General features: G+C 47.3%; 1 protein-coding gene across 3 annotated transcripts in view; it reads left to right on the top strand.

Moving 5' to 3' along the window:
• Positions 1–11,883, top strand: part of LOC147115826 (intraflagellar transport protein 80 homolog) — a 68,619-nt gene extending 56,736 nt beyond the window's left edge. For 2 of the 3 annotated variants that reach the window (XM_085990419.1, XM_085990420.1), the window contains one exon: positions 11,362–11,883. In XM_085990419.1, coding sequence (XP_085846545.1) covers positions 11,362–11,487 — 126 coding nt within the window. In that variant the 3' untranslated portion in view covers positions 11,488–11,883. The remainder of the gene's footprint in view (positions 1–11,361) is intronic. The other variant, XM_085990421.1, reaches the window with a different exon arrangement.
• The last annotated feature ends 12,897 nt before the right edge of the window (positions 11,884–24,780 follow it).

Here is a 24,780-nt window from a genome sequence, read left to right on the forward strand (position 1 = left end):
CGTGTACGATCATTTTAAACTTCTGGTCCTGCCTGACCTCTGCGCTGCCGTCCTGCTGGGGTTAGATTTTCAGTGCCACCTTAAAAGTGTTACGATGGCGTACGGTGGACCCCTACCCCCACTCACAGTCCGCAGCCAGCAGCTTCCAAACTGCCCGCCGCGCACCAGGTGCAACCTCTCTACACTCAGAGTCACCCCCCCCCAACTGTTTGCTAACCTCACCCCCGACTGTAAGCCCATCGCCACAAAGAGCAGGCGATACAGTGCCGGGGACAGGGTTTTCATTAAAACCGAAGTGGAGCGGCTCCTGAAAGAAGGGATTATTGAGGGCAGCACCAGCCCCTGGCGAGCCCAGGTTGTGGTCGTTAAGACCGGCGAGAAGCAGCGCCTGGTCATCGACTACAGCCAGACAATAAATGGCTACACCCTGCTGGACGCCTACCCACTCCCCCGTATAGCTGATATGGTCAACCAGATCGCGCAGTACCGCGTCTTCTCGACCATTGACCTGAAATCAGCGTACCACCAGCTCCCCATCCGCCCTGAGGACCGCCAGTACACTGCCTTTGAGGCAAACGGCCGCCTCTATCACTTCCTTAGGGTTCCCTTTGGCGTCACCAACGGGGTCTCCGTCTTCCAAAGGGAGATGGACCGGATGGTAGATCAAAATGCGTTGCAGGCCACTTTCCCATATCTGGACAATGTGACCATCTGCGGCCGTGACTTGCAGGACCATGACGCAAACCTCGAAAAATTCCTCCGCACCGCCCAACTCCTAAGCCTGACATATAACAAGGAGAAGTGCATATTCCGCACAAACCGCCTCGCCATCCTTGGCTGTGTTGTGGAACACGGAGTCATCGGCCCCGACCCCGACTGGATGCGTCCCCTTATGGAACTTCCACTGCCCCACTGCCTCAAGGCCCTGAAGAGGTGCCTAGGGTTTTTCTCCTATTACGCCCAGTGGGTCCCCTACTATGCGGACAAGGCCCGTCCGCTGATCAAGTCCACCTCTTTTCCCTTGACGGCAGAGGCCCGCTTAGCCTTCCACCGTATCAAGGAGGACATTGCCAAAGCCACCATGCACGCAGTGGACGAATCCATCCCCTTCCAGGTGGAAAGCGACGCGTCTGACTTTGCCCTGGCCGCTACCCTCAATCAGGCGGGGAGACCCGTGGCCTTCTTTTCACGAACCCTCCAAGGCCCGGAGACCAGACACTCCGCTGTTGAGAAGGAGGCCCAGGCGATTGTGGAGGCTGTGCGTCATTGGAGGCACTACCTGGCCGGAAAACGATTTACCCTGCTCACTGACCAGCGTTCAGTTGCTTTTATGTTTAACAACAAGCAGAGGGGCAAAATCAAAAATGACAAGATCTTGAGGTGGAGAATCGAACTTTCCACCTACAACTACGAGATCTTGTACCGGCCCGGGAAGCTAAATGAACCCCCGGATGCGCTATCGCGTGGCACCTGCGCCAGCGCGCAGATCGATAGACTGCGGGCCCTCCACAATGACCTCTGCCACCCGGGGGTCACCAGGTTCTTCCACTTCATCAAGGCCCGCAACCTGCCTTACTCTATTGAGGAGGTCAGGACCATGACCAGGAACTGCCAAGTCTGCGCTGAGTGCAAACCGCACTTTTATAGACCAGACAGGGCCCACCTGATAAAAGCCACTCGCCCCTTCGAGCGCCTGAGCGTTGATTTTAAAGGGCCTCTCCCCTCCTCCGACCGCAATGTGTACTTCCTCAATATTATTGATGAGTACTCCCGTTTCCCGTTCGCCTTCCCCTGCCCGGACATGACCAGTGCCACGGTCATTAAATGTCTGAACAACCTCTTCACCCTGTTCGGCTTCCCCAGCTATATCCATAGCGACCGGGGCTCATCGTTTATGAGCGACGAACTCCGTCAGTACCTGCTAACTAGGGGTATTGCCACAAGCAGGACCACCAGTTACAACCCCCGGGGGAACGGACAGGTGGAAAGAGAAAATGCGACAGTTTGGAAGGCCGTCCTGCTAGCCTTAAAGTCTAGGGGCCTTCCAACCTCCCGCTGGCAGGATGTGCTCCCCGATGCGCTCCACTCTATTCGGTCACTGCTCTGCACTGCCACTAACGCCACCCCTCATGAGAAAATGTTTGTCTTCCCAAGGAAGTCCACATCGGGGACATCGCTACCGCCATGGCTGACGTCCCCAGGGCCGGTCCTACTGAGAAGACACGTGAGGACCCATAAAACGGACCCCCTGGTCGAGAGGGTCGACCTCCTCCACGCCAACCCCCAGTATGCTTACATCGCATACCCGGACGGGCGGGAGGACACAGTCTCCATAAGAGACCTTGCACCCTCGGGGGCCGCAGTAACCCACTGCCCACTACCACCCCCCCTCACGATCCGATATCCAGCCCCAGCAGACGGCAGGCCTGGGCCCCGCGACCCGCTCGACATCTACGAGGACGACACGCCTGTGCCACAGCCTACGCTGGACTCGACGCCGGAAACTTCACTACCCCTGCTGTCGCCACGCAGATCACAGCGGCAGACAAGACCTCCGGAGAGACTCCAATACACTAACTTTTAATACACTTCACCCCGCCGGACTCAATTTTAAACAAGGGGTGAATGTGGTAAACCACTGTTTGTATTCCTGTTTGTCCTGTTTGTATTCCACTGTGTACATGCCTGGACATGCCTCAGCTGACTCCTCCCACAGGTCCTAGTATAAAGGTGACTGCTCCCCAGCCCTTAGTATCATGGACCGGTCGACCACGCGAGGCAGACCTCCATTCTGTTGTTAATAAAAGCCTTTAGTTACTCTTCTAACTCTCAGTCTTTTATGAGTAATTGATAGCGCATCACGCCCAACTTCAGTTGACATTTAGCGCCGGCGCAAAGTGTTTGCGCCCGCTCAGCTGCGCGCGCAGCTTATGACGTCATTTCGTCGTGCAACGCTGTTTGTGCGCCCCAAACCGGAAATTCAGTGGCGCCCGCCCAATGTGGGCGTGGCGCTGTTAAGAACTGTGAAGTGGAACGCAGCAGAGGCCCTGCGGGCCTCGGGGAGCGCTAATTAAAGGGCACTTACACTGAACTATAAAGGCCAGCCATTTTGCTGCAATGACTTTAGTGCTTTGGATTTCTGGACAGAGACCAAGGAACAGACCTTCCTGATTTGGGACAACATAGGAGAGGTATTTTTGGCTTCTGGCCAGAGCTTGGAACTTTCACTCATTGTGATTTCACTGTTTGCAAGTTTATTATGGGGGCTGCATGGGGTTCCAACCCTCAGTTCCAGCATTATGTGCGAAGGGCTCGCAGACGCTGTGTGAGAGGGCCAGCCATGCCTAGACGCAGAGGGGCCATCAGGCGTCGGCAACGTAGGCCTTACCCACTCAGGGAATACCGGCAGCAGGTGTCCTATCTCACCATGACTGCCGCGCATTGTGTTAAGAGGCTGCGCTTCAGAAGGGAGGTGGTTGCAGAGATCTGCCAGCTGCTTCACAGAGATCTGCGTCCACAGCTGATGTGCAGGACGTCTCTGTCGGTGGAAGTGAAGGTCACGGTGGCTCTGAACTTTTATGCAAGCGGATCATTCCAAGCCGCTGCTGGGGACATAGCGAACATTTCCCAGTTCGCCGTGCATCGCTGCATTCGGCAGGTCACCGATGCCCTTTTCGCAAGGAGACACCAATTCATCTCCTTCCCCATGACCCTAGAGAGGCAGGAGCAGCGTGCAGTCGGATTTGCCAGGATCGCCGACTTCCCCATGGTGCAGGGCGCCATTGACTGCACGCATGTGGCTATGCGGGCACCTATCGACAATGCCGAGGATTACCGCAACCGGAAGGGCTACCATTCCCTCAATGTACAGCTGGTGTGTGACCACAGGCAGCGCATCCTAGCTGTCAATGCCCGCTTTCCAGGAAGCAGCCACGATGCATTTATCCTGCGCCAGACTACTGTGGCTGACATGTTCGAGGCACAGCCTCCCCCAAGGGGATGGCTTATTGGGGACAAGGGCTACCCTTTGTGTACATGGCTCATGACCCCGCTCCGCGCGCCCAGGACCCCTGCGGAGGAGGCATACAACGAAAGCCATTAAGCCACAAGAAACATCATAGAGCAAACGATTGGCGTCCTCAAGCAATGGTTCCGCTGCCTGGATCGTTCCGGCGGGCCTCTACAGTATTCGCCGGATAGAGTCTCCCAGTTCGTCGTCGTTTGCTGCATGCTGCACAACCTGGCTATCCGCAGGACTCGGGCACTGCCACCTCACGTTGGACCACCACCTCAGGAGGACGAGCAGGAGGACCATGAGGAGGAGGAGGAGGAGTACCAGCCCAGGAGGGAGCCACAAGGTCCAAGGGCCGTCCGCCGGCGGCTTATTGAACGGCACTTCTAGGCCCCCTGTCAGGGAATGGCTTGTGGCAATGAACGCACCTGAATGCAGCCGCTCCGCAAGCCCTCAGCCGGTTAACGCAACAACCACTTGAAACATGACACCTGGACAAGCTGAATAAATAAAAAGCTTTATTTAACAAACTCAGGGCCCTTCCCACATGAAACAGAGAAACAGACAAGACCCCCAAAAAACAGTCAAAAACATATCTCACTCCCACAACCTGGGGAGGAATAACAAAACTTGTCAATAACATTTGCCTTCATCCTCGGCCTTCCCAAAATAAGCCCCCCCCCCACCTCCAGAACACAACCACCCCCATATAAAAAAACATTTGCCTTCAATTCGGTCTTCCCAAAATAAGCTCCCCCCCCCCCCAGAACACAAACACCCCCATATAAAAAAAATAGTTGGCAACACACTCTACTTGGTGTGCCGAGAGGGCGAGTCCTTGTGCAGGCTTCTCCGGCCCCTGCCCGACCTGTTGCTCCGCCTCAACCTGGGCCCTGTGGGTGTGGCAAGGCTGGGGGAAGACTCCTGAGGGGCACACTGCGTGACGGCAGATGCCCTTGGGGGTCGGCCTAGACGAGGTCCGGCCCTGGAGGGGCCGGCTGCTGACTGCTGCAGCTGTGGCTGGGCAGCATCAGTCTCTGCATCAGCTCATCGCACCTTGGCTGGGGGAGTGGCAGTGGCGGCTGCAGCAATGGGGGCAAGCTGGCTGATGCCAGGCGCTCGCTGGTCGCCAGAGACACTGGCACTCGGCCGGGCTGGCACTGCAGCAAGCGCAGCAATCTGGTGGAGGCCAGACCGCTGTGCTGCAGCAGGGCGGCGGGTGCCCTGGCGATGCTTCCGTGACACCGCGAGTGTGGCAGAAGTGAGTGCCCGAACTGCCCTGGTCTGTGCCCGCATCAGATCAGCCAGTGTCTGCACGGCACCACTCATGAACTCGCGACTCGCGTCCTGTGCTGCCGCGAGTTGGTCGACACCCCTGGCCTGTGCTGCCGCGAGTTGGTCGACACCCCTGGCCTGTGAGTCCCCGAAAGCGGCCACACTATGAGCCAGGGACTCAATGGCCTGAGGCATCTGTCCCACAACCCCCATGAACTCGTTGTAGCGCCGCTCCGAGGCCGCGGACATTTCATCAAGGAGGCGCACCTCCTGGGCGAGGACTGTCTCCGGACTGGAGGGCGGACTCTCCCTCTGGGGAGAAGGCCGCCGAGCTGCCCGACCCTTCCCCCGTGCCTGGACGCCACTGGGCCCAGCAACTGCCCTCCCCTGCAACACTTCCCCCCTCTGGGGAGAAGGCAGCCGTGCTGCCCGACCCTTCCCGCGTGCCTGGACGCCACTGGGCCCAGCAACTGCCCTCCCCTGCAACACTTCCCCCCTCTGGGGAGAAGGCAGCCGTGCTGCCAGACCCTTCCCGCGTGCCTGGACGCCACTGGGCCCAGGAGCTACACCCCCCTGCAACACTTCCCCCTGGCTCTCCTCCAGGCAAGACGTCTCCCCTCCATTGCCATCCCCTGGCGCGGATGAGGGTTCCCCCGATGTGCCGCCTTCCTCTTGGTCCTCGTCGTCCTCCTCTTCCGAGGGACTGGCACTCTCAGCTTCATGGACCTCCTCCTCACCAGCTGAAAGCAGGAAGGCACAAGAGTAGCTTTAGAGTGAGGACAGGGCGTCAGCGAGGGAGGCATGAGTGGTGGCATTATGCGCATTGGTCGGACAGTGGCAAAGGATGTAGATCTGAAGCGCAAGGGGAACGAGAGAGGTCCAAACGGTCATGTCCTTACCATTGGGGCCCAGCACAGGGTCCGCATCACCAATAGCAACGGGCCCAACCACCCGGCCACGCATGAGTCGAGCCACGCGCTCCTCCAGCTCACTGAGCTCCTGGAACTGGGCACGGCCTCCCCCGGTGACATTCCGGCTCTTCATATTCTGGGCCAGCTTGGCCTGCAAGAGAAAGGACGGCCTCTAAGTACAGTGTGGTGCCCTGTTGTTGTGTGCACTGCCTCCCATGGTCGAATAGCTTGGCCAGTGTGTAAAGTGCAGAAAGTGCTATTGATGATCATGCCAGTGCCATAGCTGCGGGAGGAGGGATGGCCATTAGGCCTTTGAGGTCCCTTTGCCCATAATGTGAGGTGCACATGCAAGGATGAGGAGGACACTGGAAAGGCTACTCACCTTGACCAACCGAGTGAGGTCGTTGTACTTCTTGCGGCATTGGTCACCAGTCCTGGGGACATCGCTGGTGGCTGACACCCTGTGGGCGATTTCCCTCCAGGCTCTCCTGAACTGGCTCCTGGGAGCCTTCTTGCCACTGTCCGGGCACAAGATCTCTCTTCTCTTTTCCAAACCCTTAAGCAGCACCCACAAAGCAGGCTCTGAGAAGCGCTGCGCTCGTTCACGGGCCTTCTGCATGGCTTCAGGCGCTATTTGGGTCCACCAGCAGTGTTGAGGCCTAGCTGCAGGGCTCCACTATCCAGGGCGTGGCAGCAGACAATGTCGACCCTTCCCCCTTTAAGAGCTGGCCGGCGTCAGGGTGTCTGCTGTCAATCAAAACATGACCGCACCTGCGCTGCGCCCGGCCTCGGCGTTATCAGTCCGCACCGCCGGCTTAGCGCCTAAAGAAAGGAGTGCAACGCCAGTTTCAGCGCTCGCCCAAACTCCTTGGCCAAATCTACTGAATTTCGGCGAAGTGGCCTACACTTTCCGGCGGGCGCTAACTTTAGCGACCGCCCAACTTTAGCGCCCCAAAAGTGGCGCGACTGAATTTCTAGGCCTTAGTGTGTTTACACACATGCACTGTAAACCTATCTTAGGCCTACTTGTATTCTCTCTTAGTCTGACCCCATCTAATATCGTACTATGTCTTACTGTATTGCTATCTGTCTTTCCCAATCCTTTGTGCACCTTGTTTCTCCTTTCTAATGCTACATCCAGGTGCCCACCCCTGCCAAATTAGTTTAAACCCTCCCCAACAGCACTAGCAAACCCCCCCGCGAAGATATTGGTCCTGGCTCTGTTGAGGTGCAACCTGTCCGGCCTGTACTGGTTCCACCTTCCCCAGAACCGGTCCCAAAGTCCCAGAAATCTAAAGCCCTCCCTCCTGCACCATCTCTCCAGCCACGTATTCATCTGCTCTATTCTTCTATTTGTATACTAACTAGCTCGTGGCACCAGGAGTAATCCGGAGAATACTACCTTTGAGGTCCTGCTTTTTAATCTCTTTCCTTGCTCCCTAAAATCTGCCTGCAGGACCACATCCCTCTTTCTACCTATGTTGTTAATACCGATATGGACCACGACCTCTGGCTGTTCACCCTCCCCCCTCAGAATGTTCTGCAGCCGCTCAGTGACATCCTTGACCCTGGCACCAGGGAGGCAACATACTATCCTGGAATCACATCTCTGGCCACAGAAACGCCTGTCTGTTCCTCTAACTATTGAATTCCCTATCACTATTGCTTTCCCGATTTTCCTCCTCCAAGACCCTGTACAGCTGAGCCACCCGTGATGCCGTAGACTTGGCTCTGGCTGTACTCCCCAGAGGAACCATCGCCCTCACCAGTGAGATGCACTCAGGGGACTCCTGCACTACCTGCTTGATCCTCCTTGTCTGTCTGATGGTCACCCATTCCCTTTCTGTACACTCTTACACTGCGAGGTGACCACCTCTTGAAACGTGCTACCCACGTAGCTCTCAGCCTCACGGATGCACTACAGTAATACCAACTGCTGCTCAAGCTCCGAAACCCGGAGCTTCAGCTCCTCCAGCTGATGACACTTCCTTCACACGTGGTTGTCCAGGACACGGGAAGCATCCTGGAGTTTCCACATGGCACAGGTGGTTAAAAAAGCATATGGGTTATTTATGGGTTTATAAATAGAGGAATAGAATATAAAAAGCAAAGAGATCATGCTAGAACTTTATAAATCACTGATTAGGCCTCAGCTGGAGTATTGTGGACAATTCTGGGCACCACACTTCCGGAAAGGTGTAAAGGCCTTAGAAAGAGTACAGAGGAGGTTTACCAGGTGTTACCAGGGATGAGGGACTTTAGTTATGAGGAGAAGTTGGAAAAGTTAGGACTGTTCTCCTTGGAACAGAGAAGGTTAAGAGGTGACCTAATTGAGGTTTTCAAGATGATGAGAGGTTTTGATTAGAGTAGATGGAGAAAGACTATTCCCTCTGGTGAGTGGGTCAATAACCAGAGGTCATAGATTTAAAATCATTGGCAAAAAATCTAGAGGGGAGATGAGGAATTCTTTTTTCACTCAGTTGTCGAGATCTGGAATGCTTTACCTGAAAAGTTGGTGGAAGCTGATTCCATAAATAATTTTAAAAGGGATTTTGACAGGGATGATTAACTTGCAGGGTTACGGACAAAAAGCAGGGATGTGGGACTAAGCATGACTGCTCTTTCAAAGAGCCAGCACAGGCACGATGGCCTGAATGGCCTCCTTCTGCACTGTAAATTTCTATGATTCTATGACGGCTGGAGGCTACTCAGAAAACGGTCCAGGTTTTTTTTGTTGGGGCATGGAGGAGCAGGAGTGCTCACTGAAAATGTATTTACCTGCTTTTCTTGCATTTGATTCATAGCTACAGTGCCTATTTAGTTGTGATTGTTATTTTTATGAGTGTGAGGTGCTAATAAGATGCAAGTGTGAAATTTGCATGTAAAGAGGAATGGCACCCAAGGTATAAAAGACACAGACATTCACAAAACACAATGGTCCCAAAAGCCTTGATATTGCTCTGCTGAACCAGGACTTCCGTCTGCCAATGCTGTCTAGAACTGTCACTGCCATCAATGTATCTTCAAAATTAGCATATCTGTTGGTGTTTCAGTAGCACAACACATGGGAGTACTGTACTTCTGTGCTTGGAAATTGCAACCTTTAAAATGCCAAGTATGGCTGAAGATCGCACCAATGGGCTGGAGGAGCTGCAGGTAAGTGGTCAAGAGTTTGGCACAGTGAGCTGACTGTCAGGTAGCTGTAATGGATGAATCATATAAGATTTTTTGGCACTTGTAAAGAATGTCATCAAGTGCAGGAGCAGGCAAAGGCACCGACAGAATGAAGCAGGGCATTGGAAGGAGGTGGAAAATAAGAGCCCAAAATATTTAATGAGACCGACTGTCAGACACAAAGGAGACTGCCAGTTGTCCGTGGGAGGAAATCTCAGGGAAGTGCCTCCCCTATGCATGGAGGGAGGTGTCTCTTTCACCCTCAGAATTCAAACCAGTGCCCGAAGAAGAGAATGGCAGGCAAGGTAACAAATTGGCTACTGTGCATTTTCATCCTTGGACACCATGGGCACCAATAGACTGTTAACTCTCTAAAATCAATCCCTCAAATGCTAGCCTTCACCTAATTCACTCAGTTATTACAGGAGAAACCTGCGCACAATGCCCAGCAAGGTAGGGTACTAAAGTGAGCATTCTGGACATTAGAGAGCTAACCTCCTACAAAGAGCAGGTCATGGAGCTGCTGGGAAGGTACTCTGCTCTAGCAATGAGAGATGGCGAAATCAGTGGGACAGTGCGCACAGCAGGTCACTAGGTGCAGACCTACATAGTTGCATTGGCATCCCTATGAAGCAGCAGACAGCCAGAAGCTGCCACATCCCTCTCTGTCTCCTTTATCCCAATTGTTAGCTTAAACTCTCCTTTCCTGCAGATCAATCAGAGCAATGGGGCAGGCGATGAGAAAGAGAAGGAAGATGAAGAGAAGCAGGAGGGAAAAAAGTAGTTTCTGATGATGATGAGGAAGAGAATGTTGAAGACAAGGCCACACAGGAGTCTCTGGAGCAAGATCCTGTCACTAATTCCCTCAGTTCCTCTGCCCCAAACTCCTTGATGTCATCCGCTGCATCACTTGCTTTCTAACTCCTGTACACCAGCTCAGAAACTTTCATCAGGGGGGAATTATTAGATAGTATAAGTGAAGATGTGGCACCAGGTGATTTACAGAGCATGAGGGAGCCAGAGAAATGGGGAGTGGATGAAGCTTTGCCAACTTCCCAGCCGAGGCAGAGGTGTAGGTTGTCCATGGGGTCGAAGTCTTGGGACCCAGATCTGATGATCTATTCACCTGAAAAGAAGGATGATGCAGCAGCATTATACCTACATGCAAGCACTGAGATCAGTCTGCTAGGATGGACCACAACTGACAGCTGTGACTCCGGAGATGACCGTCCCCATTTGTAGTAACATCAGGAAAGCTTTTTCCTCATTGCAGAAATCTGTTGAGTGTATGGCATCATTGGAATCTCCGACACCCCCCACCTCCGAAACGGCTAGGGACCAGTTGGCGCCTCATCCACAACAGAAACACAGACTGCTGCTCTGGCCTTTGAGGGTTTAAGAGGCACAACGTGTGCACAATTGCGTACTTAATAACTGGCCTTGAATCTGGCCAAGACTGTTGAGAATCAAGTTATGCACTCTAGTGGGCCCCAAGTGAAGTGATTTTGACCAGTCTTATTTAATCTAATTCCTGGAAAAGAGTCCACAGCACAAAACTACCCATTGCTTGGCACCAGAAAAGCCACATAAATGACAGTTTTGGAAATGTTATTTTGGCCGACTAGGTTCTACTGCAGTTTGGGTCAAGCACACTATTGTGATACTTTAGAGGAAAGTTTATCCTTCATCTAACGCATTCTATATAGGACCTGGAAAGCCAACACAAAGTGGGAAAATATTCTTTTCTCAGTATTGATATTCCTCACTGGAATACACAAAAAATTCACTTCCAAAAGATCATTTTAACTTTTTCTTTAGTTTTGCTGGAATTGTTTATATATAGCATCTTTATTCTGGATGCTGATAGGAAAGTAACAAACAAAAATAAAACGTTCACCTTAAATCTCACTACTAGTGGGAATTTATATAGAATATTGAATTTGATTGAAATACTTGACTAATGCTGATTTCATCTAATACCTTATGCAGGTAGAAGTAAACTGGGAAAAAATCCAAGCCAAAATCGAAATGGAGATTGCAAAAGAACGAGAGCGCGCAGTTACTGTTACTGGTGTAGGTTCAACAGGATCCAGGAGTACATCCTTACACCGGTAAAGCAAGTGCTCAGGGTTAGGTTAACTTTAGATGGACCTTATATAGCAGACCATTTAATCTCCTCAAAGTTCTTCCTTCCTTACACTTGGAAGACCTTGGGATTACATGTTAAATAAAGTTCAGTAAGTTTATTTTTTAATCACAGTACAACAGTAAATACATATTTTTCAAGTAAAATCATTAATATGCTGTTATTAATTGAGAATATATTAGTGTCTTTTTCAGAAAATTGTGGTTTTCTCTTCTGTATTAAATTGAATGTAGAATTAGTTTATTTTAAAATAAATGTAATCAACTTCTGAGGCTTGTGTTGCAGTTCTGACATCAAACAATCATCATCTTAATAAATGTTCTCATTGTATGTTACTGGTAATAAATTACAATTGTTTAATGTCATTTGGAGTTTTTGCATTTAATGCACATTATATCATATTTCAATACTGTGCATATGCATGATTATTTTGACAGACTGGTTAGTACATTTCCAGATGCGAACAGTCATACAAGGGTTTAGCCAAACGATGGGTATATAAATCTTCTGAAAAGTTAAAGTGGTATTTACTTGTGTAGCAATGGACAGTATTTGTTGAATATGAAATGAGGGAATTATTAAGTTATTTTATGCATTAACTTGAAACATAAGAAACATGTGCTTCTGTTATGGTTATATTAAACAGTGTGCAATTTGACATTTTATATGCTTTTTAGAAATGTGCTTATAATCTGTTATAGTATCACTTTTTTAACATTACACATTTATATAAAATACCTTTTAAATGGTACTGTACTTTAATTTTTTTCCAAAAAGAGTTAATATTGAATATTACAGATTATTAGATCATTATGGTCAAGCAAATGCATTTAATACGAGAGCACAATTAAAACATGTTCCTAGAGAGCAGTGAGCAGAATTCTTAAACTGCAGTTTTTGGCCTATTGACTGATAGTCACAATGCTTGATCAAGTTTGATGCTAGAATAAAGGGCCTTGAACTGTTGAAAGAATTCAGCTATGCTTCATGCTTGGTTAGTTTACCATCCCTTGTGTCACCACAAGTTACTCTGGAATGTTTATTTTTGCCATAATAGAACATTGCTTCATCAGCAGTATTTCCTAAACAAATTTTAATAATTCCTACACTGTTCCATTTTAATTTATCTAAAAGTGTTAGTAAACTACAGAACCTAGAACCAGTTCCATAGAAAAAAATCTATTCTGCAGCAGCTGAAAATATTAATTTCCTGGTTACACTATTTATACAAGAATCTATTGAGTGTGTCTTTTAAAAACAACAGGGTTGTCACTATGATGTTTAGCACAAACACTCATTGACACACTGTAAATGGTTGTCATCGAAAGCCATTGACTTTTGAACTCATTGTCACCATCAAGAGAATCTGTTCACTGAAACCTTATCTCTCTTCACTATGACTTTGATATAAATGGAGGAAGTAATAAGCAATAACAACACACATGAAGGCCAGAGCCAACCCACAAGCCTGTCACAGCAGTTTTTAGCAGAAAAATAAAAAAAATGCTAGTTTTTAGATTTTGTTTTAGCACTTTTAGGGTGAGGGGCAGTTTATTCAAAGTATGAATGACAGACTTAGAGTTCCTGACTGTAGCCCTACAAAATGGAGGATAGGAGTATGTGTGTAATATGTACATTTTCTTCTACAATACAGGAAATGTCATGGCCAGAATAAATAATGACATCTCAGAAAGTGATACTGACCATAACTCACAAGCAACAACGCCATAAGTGAGTTCTGGTCAGCTTTATGATTGGAGATATTTATAATATCGAGTTGCTGGACTTGGCCGTAACCTATATTATTTAACCACACTTTTTAAGCAACCTGTTACCCTTGGTTTAACTCTGTATTCATTCATTTTAATAAGTGCTGTTAAAAGATTAATTGGCTCTTTAGCACTTCCACAAAAATATATGAACTGTTTGTCATAGAAGATCTTGGTTGCCATCTTCAAAATACCCCAAAATGGAATATTGAGGTTACAACCCTAAATATAGAAGAAAGTTGTCACTGGCCTGGATAAATGTTTAACTTCAGAATTCATTCAAAATTAAATTAATTTTTAAAAGTGAGGATAAAGATTTAGGGCTGGATTTTACCAACCCTAGTGGGTCCATGACGGGCAACGTCAGTGGTGGGTCCCGGCCTTGCTGCCGGCTCCAGCCTGCTGTCGAAAATGATTTTCCTCTGATTAGGCTTGCTAAGCCTGCCCGGTGTGTTTGCCGGCCAGTTGAAGGAAGCGGGTCTGATGATGTCATTCGATGACACGTCATCAGCCGGTTTCCTTAAAGGGACCGTGCGCAAATTAATTTTGACATTTGTGCTGTCCGTGTTCTATAGCATTGAGGTGCTGCAAACACTAACACGCACTGCACAAAGGTGCAGGGCTGCACCCAGGCTCTCTCATGACTCCTTCAAACATTGAAATCTTTATTTTCAACACTTTGCATTCTTGGACAGATTTGTGTGAACCTTTGGAAGTGGCTTAGTGAGTTGCAGTGAATGGTGAGACATAACGGTACCTCCTGCAATGGTCATAAGTGTGAAATAAATGGCCTGGGCATTGTAGGGATGCTTTATGGTGTTGATGTAGGGTGGTGCCAACCTGGCATATCATGTGGCAGCCAGGGTGTACAGCGTCAAGTGAAGTAAATCTGGCCATGGTGAGGCCATACCTGGCCTCCCGGGCAGCAATGTGCTTGGGTGTTGATGCACTCTGTCCTGTGCAGCATTAGTTGATTGCGGAGAAGGTTGGTGTTGTTGTTTGTGCTACTGGTGTGCCTGGTGCTGTTGGTGTTGGGGTTGATCGTGGTAGGATTCTGAGGACCAAGGTGAGATAGTTTCAAGGGCACTGATGCTGATGTAATAGATGGCATGTGCGCTTGAGATGACCGAAGCGATCTGTCAGTGGTGAGAGAGGTTGTTCCAATGAGGTGACACTGGATAGAGAGTTCACTCCAAACACTTGCAACCTGCATAAAGCTCAATCTGTCTTCCAAATGCAGTAAGCAACAGCTTCTGAGCTTGGAAAGTGAACAGATGTGAGATGGGAGCTTTTATAGCACATTTGCAGCTGTCAAGTAATGAGATGATTCCATGGTCATACAACTCCCAGCCTGCTTACCTGACATGATCCCCGAGCAGTGTGGACCCCATGGGCGAGTGAAGGTGCGCTGAAAATACTTCTTAATGGGCTGTTAACAAGGTCATAATGACCTGAATTGCCTCCCCCGCCGCTGTGTGTCGGGTCTGTTCAGCGCTTACCGACCCGACATCTGGGAAAGACACGTGGCGGCGGGTTGACAGCGGTGTCCCAATCCGCTGACAAAAAAAATATTCTCCCATCCAACCCGCCATCGAATGCACCCGCTGACCCCCCAGAAATTAACCCCCATAGATTTGGGACTGGGTGGCACTGTTCTTTCCCCTTTTGCGATCTGGATTTGAATCCAGCCCAGACCGATGGAATTAAAATCTTTTCTGATTGCTGGTAGTAAGGCCCCTGTGTGAAATGCATTTGGGTAATCACAGCATACTTGCTAGTATGCACTGAGCGCCCCTAATATCACAAGATAATTACAGATGAGGAAGGCCATTTTAGTTCATTCATCCAGATTGACCCTAAAGTCCCCGCACTGTAGTGTCCAGTTGTTTCTTAAATGATTTCAGGGATTTTGGGGGGAATTTTAACATGAAAAAACCGGTGGGTTGATGGCGGGGTGGAAGTTAAAGTTTAAAAAATCTAAATCCCGGCCCCACCTGCCTCCAATCCGCCCACTTACACCTTTTACTCAGGTGGGACGGGGGGCGGGCAGCTAACCTGCTGCCAAGAGGCGGGTTAGCATTTTAAATATGATAATGAGACCTGAAGCCTCTGCTTTAACCTGCTGTGCAGGTTTTACTGTGGCCGGCCGGGGATTCCGGACCTCAGGATTCCCGGTAGCTGCAGCAAGGCGAGCACAGCCTCCGGGAGCAATCCTCGTGGAGCAGTAGTGCTTCCTCACAGCCCCCCAAGCTCAGCCACCAGCAGCCCACCTCTCTCCGGGGTCAGGGATTGGACAACCCCCCCCACTCCGGGGTCAGAGAATGGATCCCACCCTGGGATTGGAACTCACCCCCAGGGTCGGGAATCTGACTCCCCCAGGGATCGGACCCTCACCCCCAACCCACCCCGGGCTTAGAAACCCCCGCCTCCCCCCCGGGGAACGAATTCACCCCCGAGGTCGGGGATCGGACACCCCGGGGATCGAACTCACCCGAGGATCGGACACCAACCCCTGGGCTTGGAACCCCCCCCCGCATCGAACCCCACATCTACCTGTTGGTCGCAGCCCCTCCTCCAGTGTTCCCCACCCGACTGGAAGCCAGTTAAAACTCCACAGCGGGCAGGGAAACCCAGACTTCCGGGTTTCCTGCGGTCTACCACCCTTGCCCCCCCTCCCCTTCATCTGGGCTGGTTGGAAACTTAAAAATCCAGCCCTTTGCCTCCACTGTTCGATCCAGGAGTCCATTCCATGTGTTGATCACTATTTGTGTGAGGAAAACCTTCCTGATATCAGTCTTAAATTTGCCTTTAACTAGTTGAAACCTGTGACCCTCCCTTGGCATACTTTCACAATTTCAATTAAAATTAATTTCTGGTTTTACCCTTTCCATACCATTTACAACTTTGTATCCCTCGATAAACTCACCTCTAAGATCTCCTTTCAAGGCTGAAGAGACCAAGTTTATCCATTCTTTCTTAATAACTGAGATCTGTAAAACTGGGGGTGATCCCAGTGGCACTGACCCAAATGATTTGAATGTCTCCCTAGTGTCTTGGTGACCAGAACTTGACACAGTGCTCAAGATACGGTCTGACCAGAGTACTGTACAATTTGACCATGACTTCCTCAGTCTTGTATTCTGCTATTTTGGCTACATATTTCAATATTCTATTGGCTTTGTTATTGCTGCTCTGAATTGATTTTGACATTTTGAGCATCAAGTCTACTAATTTGGTACTAATTGGCAATAAAAATGAATTGTTTGGAAAATGGAACTGCCTTAATAACATAAGAATGTGGTTAAGACACATTGGTCGGAACTTCAGCTTCGGCCAGGGCATACAACGGACAATATCGAATCGGCTGCCCATTCTATACCCTGCCCAACTTTCTCTTCCATTGTAAAAGCGGGCAAGGTGTATAAAGAGCAACTGATTCGACATCGCTCATTTTATGCACCCGCAAAATTCATAGTTCCACCCATTGTTGGGATAGTGTATGAAGAACATTAACCTGAAGCTGGCTGTGCTAACCAAACCCGGGATTTCTTACTGGCACTAGATGCCTCAAATGGGGAGCTGGTCCATTTCCCAGCACCAACATTCTTTACCACGATAAGCACAAAAATGTACCTAAATGTTATTTATCAAAAGATTGTAAGTATACGATTACAGGGATGAGCACTGTGCACACAACATTCTATAGTACAATGGCCGTGGGGAAATTGCTTTTAACCAGGAGACTTCAACTTTTTAATACATGTTTTGATTGGGACTGAGCTGTTGAACTAAACTAGCTCCATAACAAATTATTTAACTATTATATATTTTTGGCATAAGACAGCAATCAATAGATCATTGCAATTTGGGGATGGTGAGAATGGTTTCTATACTTGTTCCTAGGATAGCCCAGTTTTGACAAAACTGTAAAATCTAGAATAGGTTTATGGTTTTGTTTCATGTGTATTATACAACATAGTTCAATCTAAACAGGCCAAGTTAATGTTTAGAATCAGAAATTATGACGAGTGCATTTATAGTTAAATTTTGACTTGTACATATCTAATCAAGCTTTACTTCGATCAACTGCACTGATCTGGTTAATTACAGTTCTGTTTTTGTGCTGTTCTTTATTACAGAATGGCAACAACAGCACAGCAGATTATAGATAACATTCGTCCAATTGCTCACTAAACAATTTTCAGCACATTATCTAGGTAAATCTAAAAATTAGGAGCATAGATTATTTGAACTCAATAAGGCAGCACATATTTTTTAAATAATTGACACAGACTCTGTTGTATGTTTGTTAGATACAGCATTGGTCTAGTGACTACATTAATCAACTAGTCATTTGTTTGTTGACCTAAATCAGGATAACATATTGTACAGCAAATGCTATAAAAGATTGTTTTTCCTGTGATTTTTTTTATTAGGTTAGGTATTGTGCTGATCAAGGTGAGCGATGACAGTGATGTAGAATGGAATGCTTTTCCACTTACTGCTCCATGTGTCAGTATCATTCACCAATGGTATAAACACCAACTACACAGAGGTTAAAATGCGCTGGAACGTTATGGTTCTTAGTTTAATTCTTGGTCCAAACAACAACAGTTGTGCACCTCTTCGCACATGAAGCGTCAGTAAGAGAGAAAAACAGCAGCCATGAAAGCTGGAGTAGAGAGGGAACAGGACACAGCTAGGAAGGGTGGGGGTAGCTAGTGCATATACACCTTTGTGGGAAAATCAAAAGTGGAAAAGTCAATGCAGAAATAAAAAGGACATCAGTAAGGGCTAAAAGGAGAAAAGAAAATTGTGATGACAAAGAGTCCAGGAGCGAGTTCAGGGAGAAACACCAAGTTGAGCGCAAGGGAAAGAGAGCATAAAAGAAGGTAAGAGGCAGAACTAAGACAGGGACACAATGGGGAAGAGTGCCTAAGAGAGTTCTGGGTACAGGGAAGAGAGCACGATGGAGATCCCTGAGTGCAGGGCTCCTGAGACCTGAGTGCAACAGCGGCACAAAGAAGCCTGCAGAGGAAAGAAAGTGCCCATAGAGAGCTCTGATTGCCCAGAAGCAGAGTGCAGAGACAGGAAGCCAGCCAAAACAGTCCTTCAGCCTAGAAAACCATTGCAGAGGCAAAAGGGAGAAAGGAGAGAAAAGAGGAAAGTGAAAAAGAGTGAGGGGAGGAACATAAGTCAGGAAGGGAGGAACAAAAATGGAGGCAAGTGAAACAGAGTGACTACTTCAGTAAAAGTGACAATGAAAGGGTTAAAATTGTGCAGTAATAGATGGCACATAATGTGCATTGGAACACCAATATGTGACACACAGGCCTACATCGTTGGATTCCATATTTCAGCAGTAGAGGTAGATTTTCAACTTGGTACCTGGGCGTAAAACTGGTGTTGCAGATCAGCCACCCAGTACAGAAACACATCAATTTTCAACGGAACAGAAAATCAGTCAGTTTTTATAACAGGCTGATCTGTAATGCTAGTTTAGTGCCTGGGCAGCAAGTTGCAAGTGTACCCCTTGAGGTTTTGAATTCTCTATTTCAGCTGTGATGTGATGCACATAGAGATAATGGGAGTATCTCCCTGATGGAGTGGATCACCTGCCCATTGTAGAACCTGACCAATTGTCAAATTTTGTTTGATAACGCTTCTGTGAAGTGCCTTTGAACATTTTACTAGGTTAAAGATGCTATATAAATGTTGTTGATTGCACTCTGCCAGGTTACCATCCAAGCGGCAAGTCGAAAATTACCTCCAACATGTTTCCCCATGGCTGGAGGAGGAAGGAAGGAAAAATCAGAGGAGTCTATATTTTGGATCACTCATTAGCACTTTCTGGCACCCAGTGAAAAGTGTTATTGGTGGTTTCAGAGTAAGCCCCTCAGCTATGAAAACTGTAACCTGGGGGAGAGATCTGTAAGATTGGGAAAAAAGTGGGAGAGAGGAGTATGTGTACCCTCGCTGGACAACAACATACCTTCAAAAAGAGAAAAGCAGAGATTTGGTAACTTGTAGATTGAGAATTATATGATAGCCACACAAATAATAACCACTGTGTCCATTTCTATAATTTAACTTCTGCTATTTCAGTTATTGCATGTATTGCAGATTCCTCCTTCCCTTCCAAAGGAGCCTCAGATTGCATTGATTTAAGCCATAGAGGCATTTTGCTTAAGATTGTGGAAATAAGTAGTGACTACAAAATAATGCATCCTGTAACTGAGCTGTTTTTATTGTCAAGTTTTTGCTCTCAGAACTATTCATAATAAACAATTGAAAGATTTCCAGTCTCCTTTGGGAAACTGCAGACTTTTTGCTCTGCCAAATACTCAACATGCATTTGTTATTTTTGTTGATTGTGTATATAGTGTGTAATAAATTTCCCAGCAATCTTATGCCAAAAAGCAAACTTATTAGCAAAGTATTATTTAGGTGATTGCATATACCTTCAATTGTGAGTTATTGTCATCATTATCACACTTTCAACTGCTTCATACCACTCAGCATTCTTGCAGCAAGTAAACTGAACAAAATAGTTATTTGAATATGAATAGTAAAGTGAAAAAGAAATTAGTAGCAGTGAGTTAAAAGCCATAACTCAACCTATTTTGCTGACACTCATGAACCATCCAAGCATCACTCTGACAGTTTATGGTGTCATCAGAACTGCTCAGTTGAATTACTTGCCATCTTTTATCCTAATGTAAAATTTGAAATGTATAGTATGAGTAGTCTCCAGAATATTTTTTCATAATGTCATACATTGACGTGATGCCTAATCTATAACCACTATGATAACAGTGCCTGGTTATGGAATTGAACTTTTATTCCTGTACAGTAATCAACAGTAGATCAAAACATATTTTAACCCTTGCTCATTCTACTCGTGTACAAAAGCCCAAATTACCAGTGGAGAGAATCAAAAAAGCAAAATCCCTTTGAAATGATTTGGACTTGAATGTAGGAAGTATGATTAAAAAGTTTGCAGATGATACAAAAATTGGCCATGTGGTTGATAATGAAGAAGAAAGCTGTAGACTGCAGGAAGATATCAATGGACTGGTCAGGTGGGCAGAACAGTGGCAAATGGAATTTAGTCTGGAGAAGTGTGAGGTAACGCATTTGGGGAGGGCTAACAAGGCAAGGGAATACACTATAAATGGTAGGACACTGAGAAGTGCAGAAGAGCAGAGGGCCTTGGACTGCATGTCCACAGATCCCTGAAGGTAGCAGGGCAGGTAGATGAGGTGGTTAAGAAGGCATACGGGATACTTGCATTTATTAGCCAAGACATAGGGGTCGATTTTCCTGGAGCCGTCAGGCGGGGTTTCAGGCATTGGGGGGGGGGGGAAAATCCCGAATTCGGGGGTCCTGACATCATCCCGCCCAAACCCCGCTCCGCGCAAGTTTCAGAGGCGGCGGGTACCCGCCCCGCACTGGGACCCGCCGACCCCAGGCGGGAAGGGATTAGTGCCAATTAACTGCTTGTTAACAGGCAGTTTTTAGCCTAATCCCTATTTTGAGGGGTGTCGTGTGGGATTCCCGACGGCTCCAAACCACGCCAGGTTAGAGCAGGTGGGCCGTCGGGTTGAAGGAGTTGGAGGGGTCGCGATGTCGGTGTTCAGGTGAGTGATGGGTGCATGAGTGCAAAGTTGGGTTGGGTAGGATTGATTGGGGAATGGCACTCAAAGGGTTGACGGTGGATAGGCAATGGCAAACATTCAAAGACCAAATGGATGAGCTACAGAATTTGTCCATCCCAGTTTGGCATAAAAATAAAACAAAAAAGGTGACTCAACTGTGGCTAACAAGGGAAATTAGGGATAGCATAAGATCCAAGGAGAGGACATATAAATTGGCTAGAAAAAGCAATAATCCTGAGGATTGGGAGCAGTTTAGGAGTCAACAAAGGAGGACAAAGGGATTAATTAAGAAAGGGAAAATAGAATATGAGAGTAAGCCAGCAGGGAACATAAAAACTGACTGTAAAAGCTTTTATAGATATGTGAAGAAAAAAAGATTGGTGAAGTCAAGCGTAGGTCCCTTACAGTCAGAATCAGGGGAATTTATAATGGGAAACAAGGAAATGGCAGACCAACTAAATACATACTTTGGTTCTGTCTTCACAAAGGAGGACACAAATAACCTCCCAGAGATGCTGGGGAACATAGGGTCTGATGAAAGGGAGGAACTGAAAGAAATCAGTATTTGTAGGGAAATGGTGTTAGGAAAATTGATGGAACGGAAGGCCGATAAATCCCCAGGGCCTGATGGTCTACATCCCAGGGTACTTAAGGAAGTGGCCCTAGAGATAGTAGATGCATTGCTGGTCATCTTCCAGAACTCGATAGACTCTGGAACGGTACCCATGGATTGGAGGGTAGCTAATGTTACCCCACTATTCAAAAAAGGTGGTAGAGAAAAAGCGGGGAATTATAGACCGGTAAGCCTGACATTGGTAGTGGGGAAAATGCTAGAGTCTATTATAAAAGATGTAATAGCAGAGCACTTGGAAAGCAGTGACAGGATCGGACAAAGTCAACATGGATTTACAAAAGGTAAATCATGCTTGACTAATCTACTGGAATTTTTTGAGCATGTAACTGGTAAAATAGATAAGGGAGAACCAGTGGATGTGGTGTATTTGGACTTTCAGAAGGCTTTCAATAGGTCCCACATAAGAGATTAGCATGCAAAATTAAGGCACATGGGATTGGGAGCAAGGTATTGACTTGGATAGAGAACTGGTTGGCGGACAGAAAGCAAAGAGTTGGAGTAAACGGGTCGTTTTCCGAGAGGCAGGCAGTGACTAGTGGGGTACCGCAAGGATCGGTCCTAGGACCCCAGCTGTTCACAATATATATTAATGATCTGGATGAGGGAATTGGATGTAATATCTCCAAATTTGCAGATGACACAAAGCTGGGTGGGAGGGTAAGCTGTGAGGAGGATGTCGTGAAACTCCAGTACGATTTGGACAGGTTGGGTGATTGGGCAGAAACATGGCAAATGCACTATAATGTGGATAAATGTGAGGTTATCCACTTTGGTGGCAAAAACAGGAAGGCAGATTATTATTTGAATGGCAATAGATTGAGAGAAGGGGAAGTGCAAAGAGACCTGGGTGTTATTGTGCACCAGTCGCTGAAGGTAAGCATGCAGGTGCAGCAGGCGGTTAAGAAGGCAAATGGTATGTTGGCCTTCGTAGCAAGAGGGTTCGAGTACAGGAACAAGGATGTCTTGCTACAGTTGTACAGGGCCTTGGTGAGACCGCACCTTGAGTATTGTGTGCAGTTTTGGTCACCTTACCTGAGGAAGGACATTCTTGCCATGGAGGGAGTGCAGCGAAGATTCACCAGGCTGATACCTGGGATGGCAGGAATGATGTATGAGGAGAGATTGTGTCGATTGGGCTTATACTCACTGGAGTTTAGAAGATTGAGAGGGGATCTCATCGAAACCTATAAAATTCTGTCAGGTCTGGACAGACTAGATGCAGGAAGGATGTTTCTGATGGCCGGGGAGTCCAGAACCAGGGGTCATAGTCTAAGGATAAGGGGTAAGCCATTTAGAACTGAAATGAGGAGGAATTTCTTCACCCAGAGAGTGGTGAACCTGTGGAATTCTCTGCCGCAGAGGGCGGTGGAGGCCAGTTCATGAATATATTCAAGAAAGAGTTGGATATATTTCTTGAGGCTAATGGGATCAAGGGATATGGGGAGAAGGCAGGGACAGGGTACTGAAATTGGATGATCAGCCATGATCTCATTGAATGGCGGAGCAGGCTCGAAGGGCTGAATGGCCTACTCCTGCTCCTATCTTCTATGTTTCTATGTAAGTGTGTTTGGTGTGTCTAAAGTGTGTAAAGAACTTTTACTTACCTGTACTTACCTTAACAGCCTTTCTTCCTGTAGGCGTCGGGAGCGCATCACTCAGCCGGCACTTAAAGCTGAATGGCTGCGATCTGTGAAAAGTGACAGCCTTCAGCATTGAGTGTTGCTGAGTGTTCTAACTGAGTCTGTGCATAAGGACTCATGTTAGAACTCAGACTGTCAGTGTTTGACAGCTTCAAACAGCTGTGAAACGCTGATATTTCATCTGTCAAGAACTCTTGACAGATGAAATTGCAGTCTGTGACGTCACCTGTTGCCGGGTGGCCCTTAATTGGCCTACTGAGCCCGTTGGGTGGGCTCAACAAGGTCAATCAAGGGAAAATCGCGCGGATTGGCCGGACGTCGATGTAGGCGGGTCTAAAACCCGAAAGTTGTAGTCCTGCCTTCTTCCCGACAGCTTCGGGAAAATCGACCCCATAGAATATAAGAGCAGGGAGGTTATGCTTGAACTGTATGAAACACCAGTTAGGCCACAGCTAGAATACTGCATGCAGTTTTGGTCACAGGAAGGATGTGATTGCACTAGAGGGGGTGCAGAGGAGATTTACGAGGATGTTGCCTGGGCTGGGGAGTTTTAACTATGAGGAAAGATTGGATAGGCTGGGGTTGTTTTCTTTGGAATGGAGGAGGATGAAAGGAACCTAATTGAGGTGTATAAAATTATGAGGGGCCTAGATAGAGTGGATTGGAAGGACCTATTTTCCTTAGCAAAAGGGTCAATAACCAGGGGGCATAGATTTAAAGTAATTGGTCGGAGGTTTAGAGGGGATTTGAAGAGAATTTATTTCACCCAGATGGTGGTGGGGGTCTGGAACTCACTGCCTGAAAGGGTGGTAGAGGCAGAGACCCTCATCACATTTAAAAAGTACTTGGATATGCACTTGAAGTGCCGTAACTTACAAGGCTACGGACCAAGGGCTGGAAAGTGGGATTAGGGTGGATAGCTCTTTGTCGGCCAGCACGGACAAGATGGGCCGAATGGCCGCCTCCTGTGCTGTAAATTTCTATGATTCTATGATCATATGGCATTATATTTTAATTCTGATACTTTCTTCCGGCACCGTATAAATAGTATCTCCCCACTAACAATTTTCATTCTTTTTGCCATATGGCAGTAGCTACTACATCTTGTTAGCCCAGCTCTGGAAAGTTATTCATGTATTTCTTGCAGTGCATTGGATTTCTTCCTGTTAAAGTTGTACACACTTTATTTATTGCTCGAATGGAGTGTTGAAACAGAACATTTCTTTACTTAAGCACTGCTTCCAGTATCGTTTTTTCATAGTTTTCAGTGAAGTGTAATATTTTTTTCCATAAATACTTGAGGATAAAGCATCATAGAGCCTGATCATGGAATAATCCTTTAATATTCTAGCCTCATTTAGTCATTTTCAAGATAGTTGGAGGTGTAAATGCAGCTCACATTCATTTGAATCACCCTGTGCATAAAACTAAAAGAAAATGCAACACTGGTTTAAAATAGTGAAGAGTTAATTTGAATATCATAAATACAATGATCTATGTGAACCCATGTAATAGGATTTTTCTTTCCCTTGTAAACATACTATAACTGAATCATATTTGA

The sequence above is a fragment of the Somniosus microcephalus genome, chromosome 6, assembly GCF_052327205.1.
Source record: "Somniosus microcephalus isolate GS21.2 chromosome 6, FLI_Smic_1.0, whole genome shotgun sequence".
NCBI classification, from domain to species: Eukaryota; Metazoa; Chordata; class Chondrichthyes; order Squaliformes; family Somniosidae; genus Somniosus; species Somniosus microcephalus.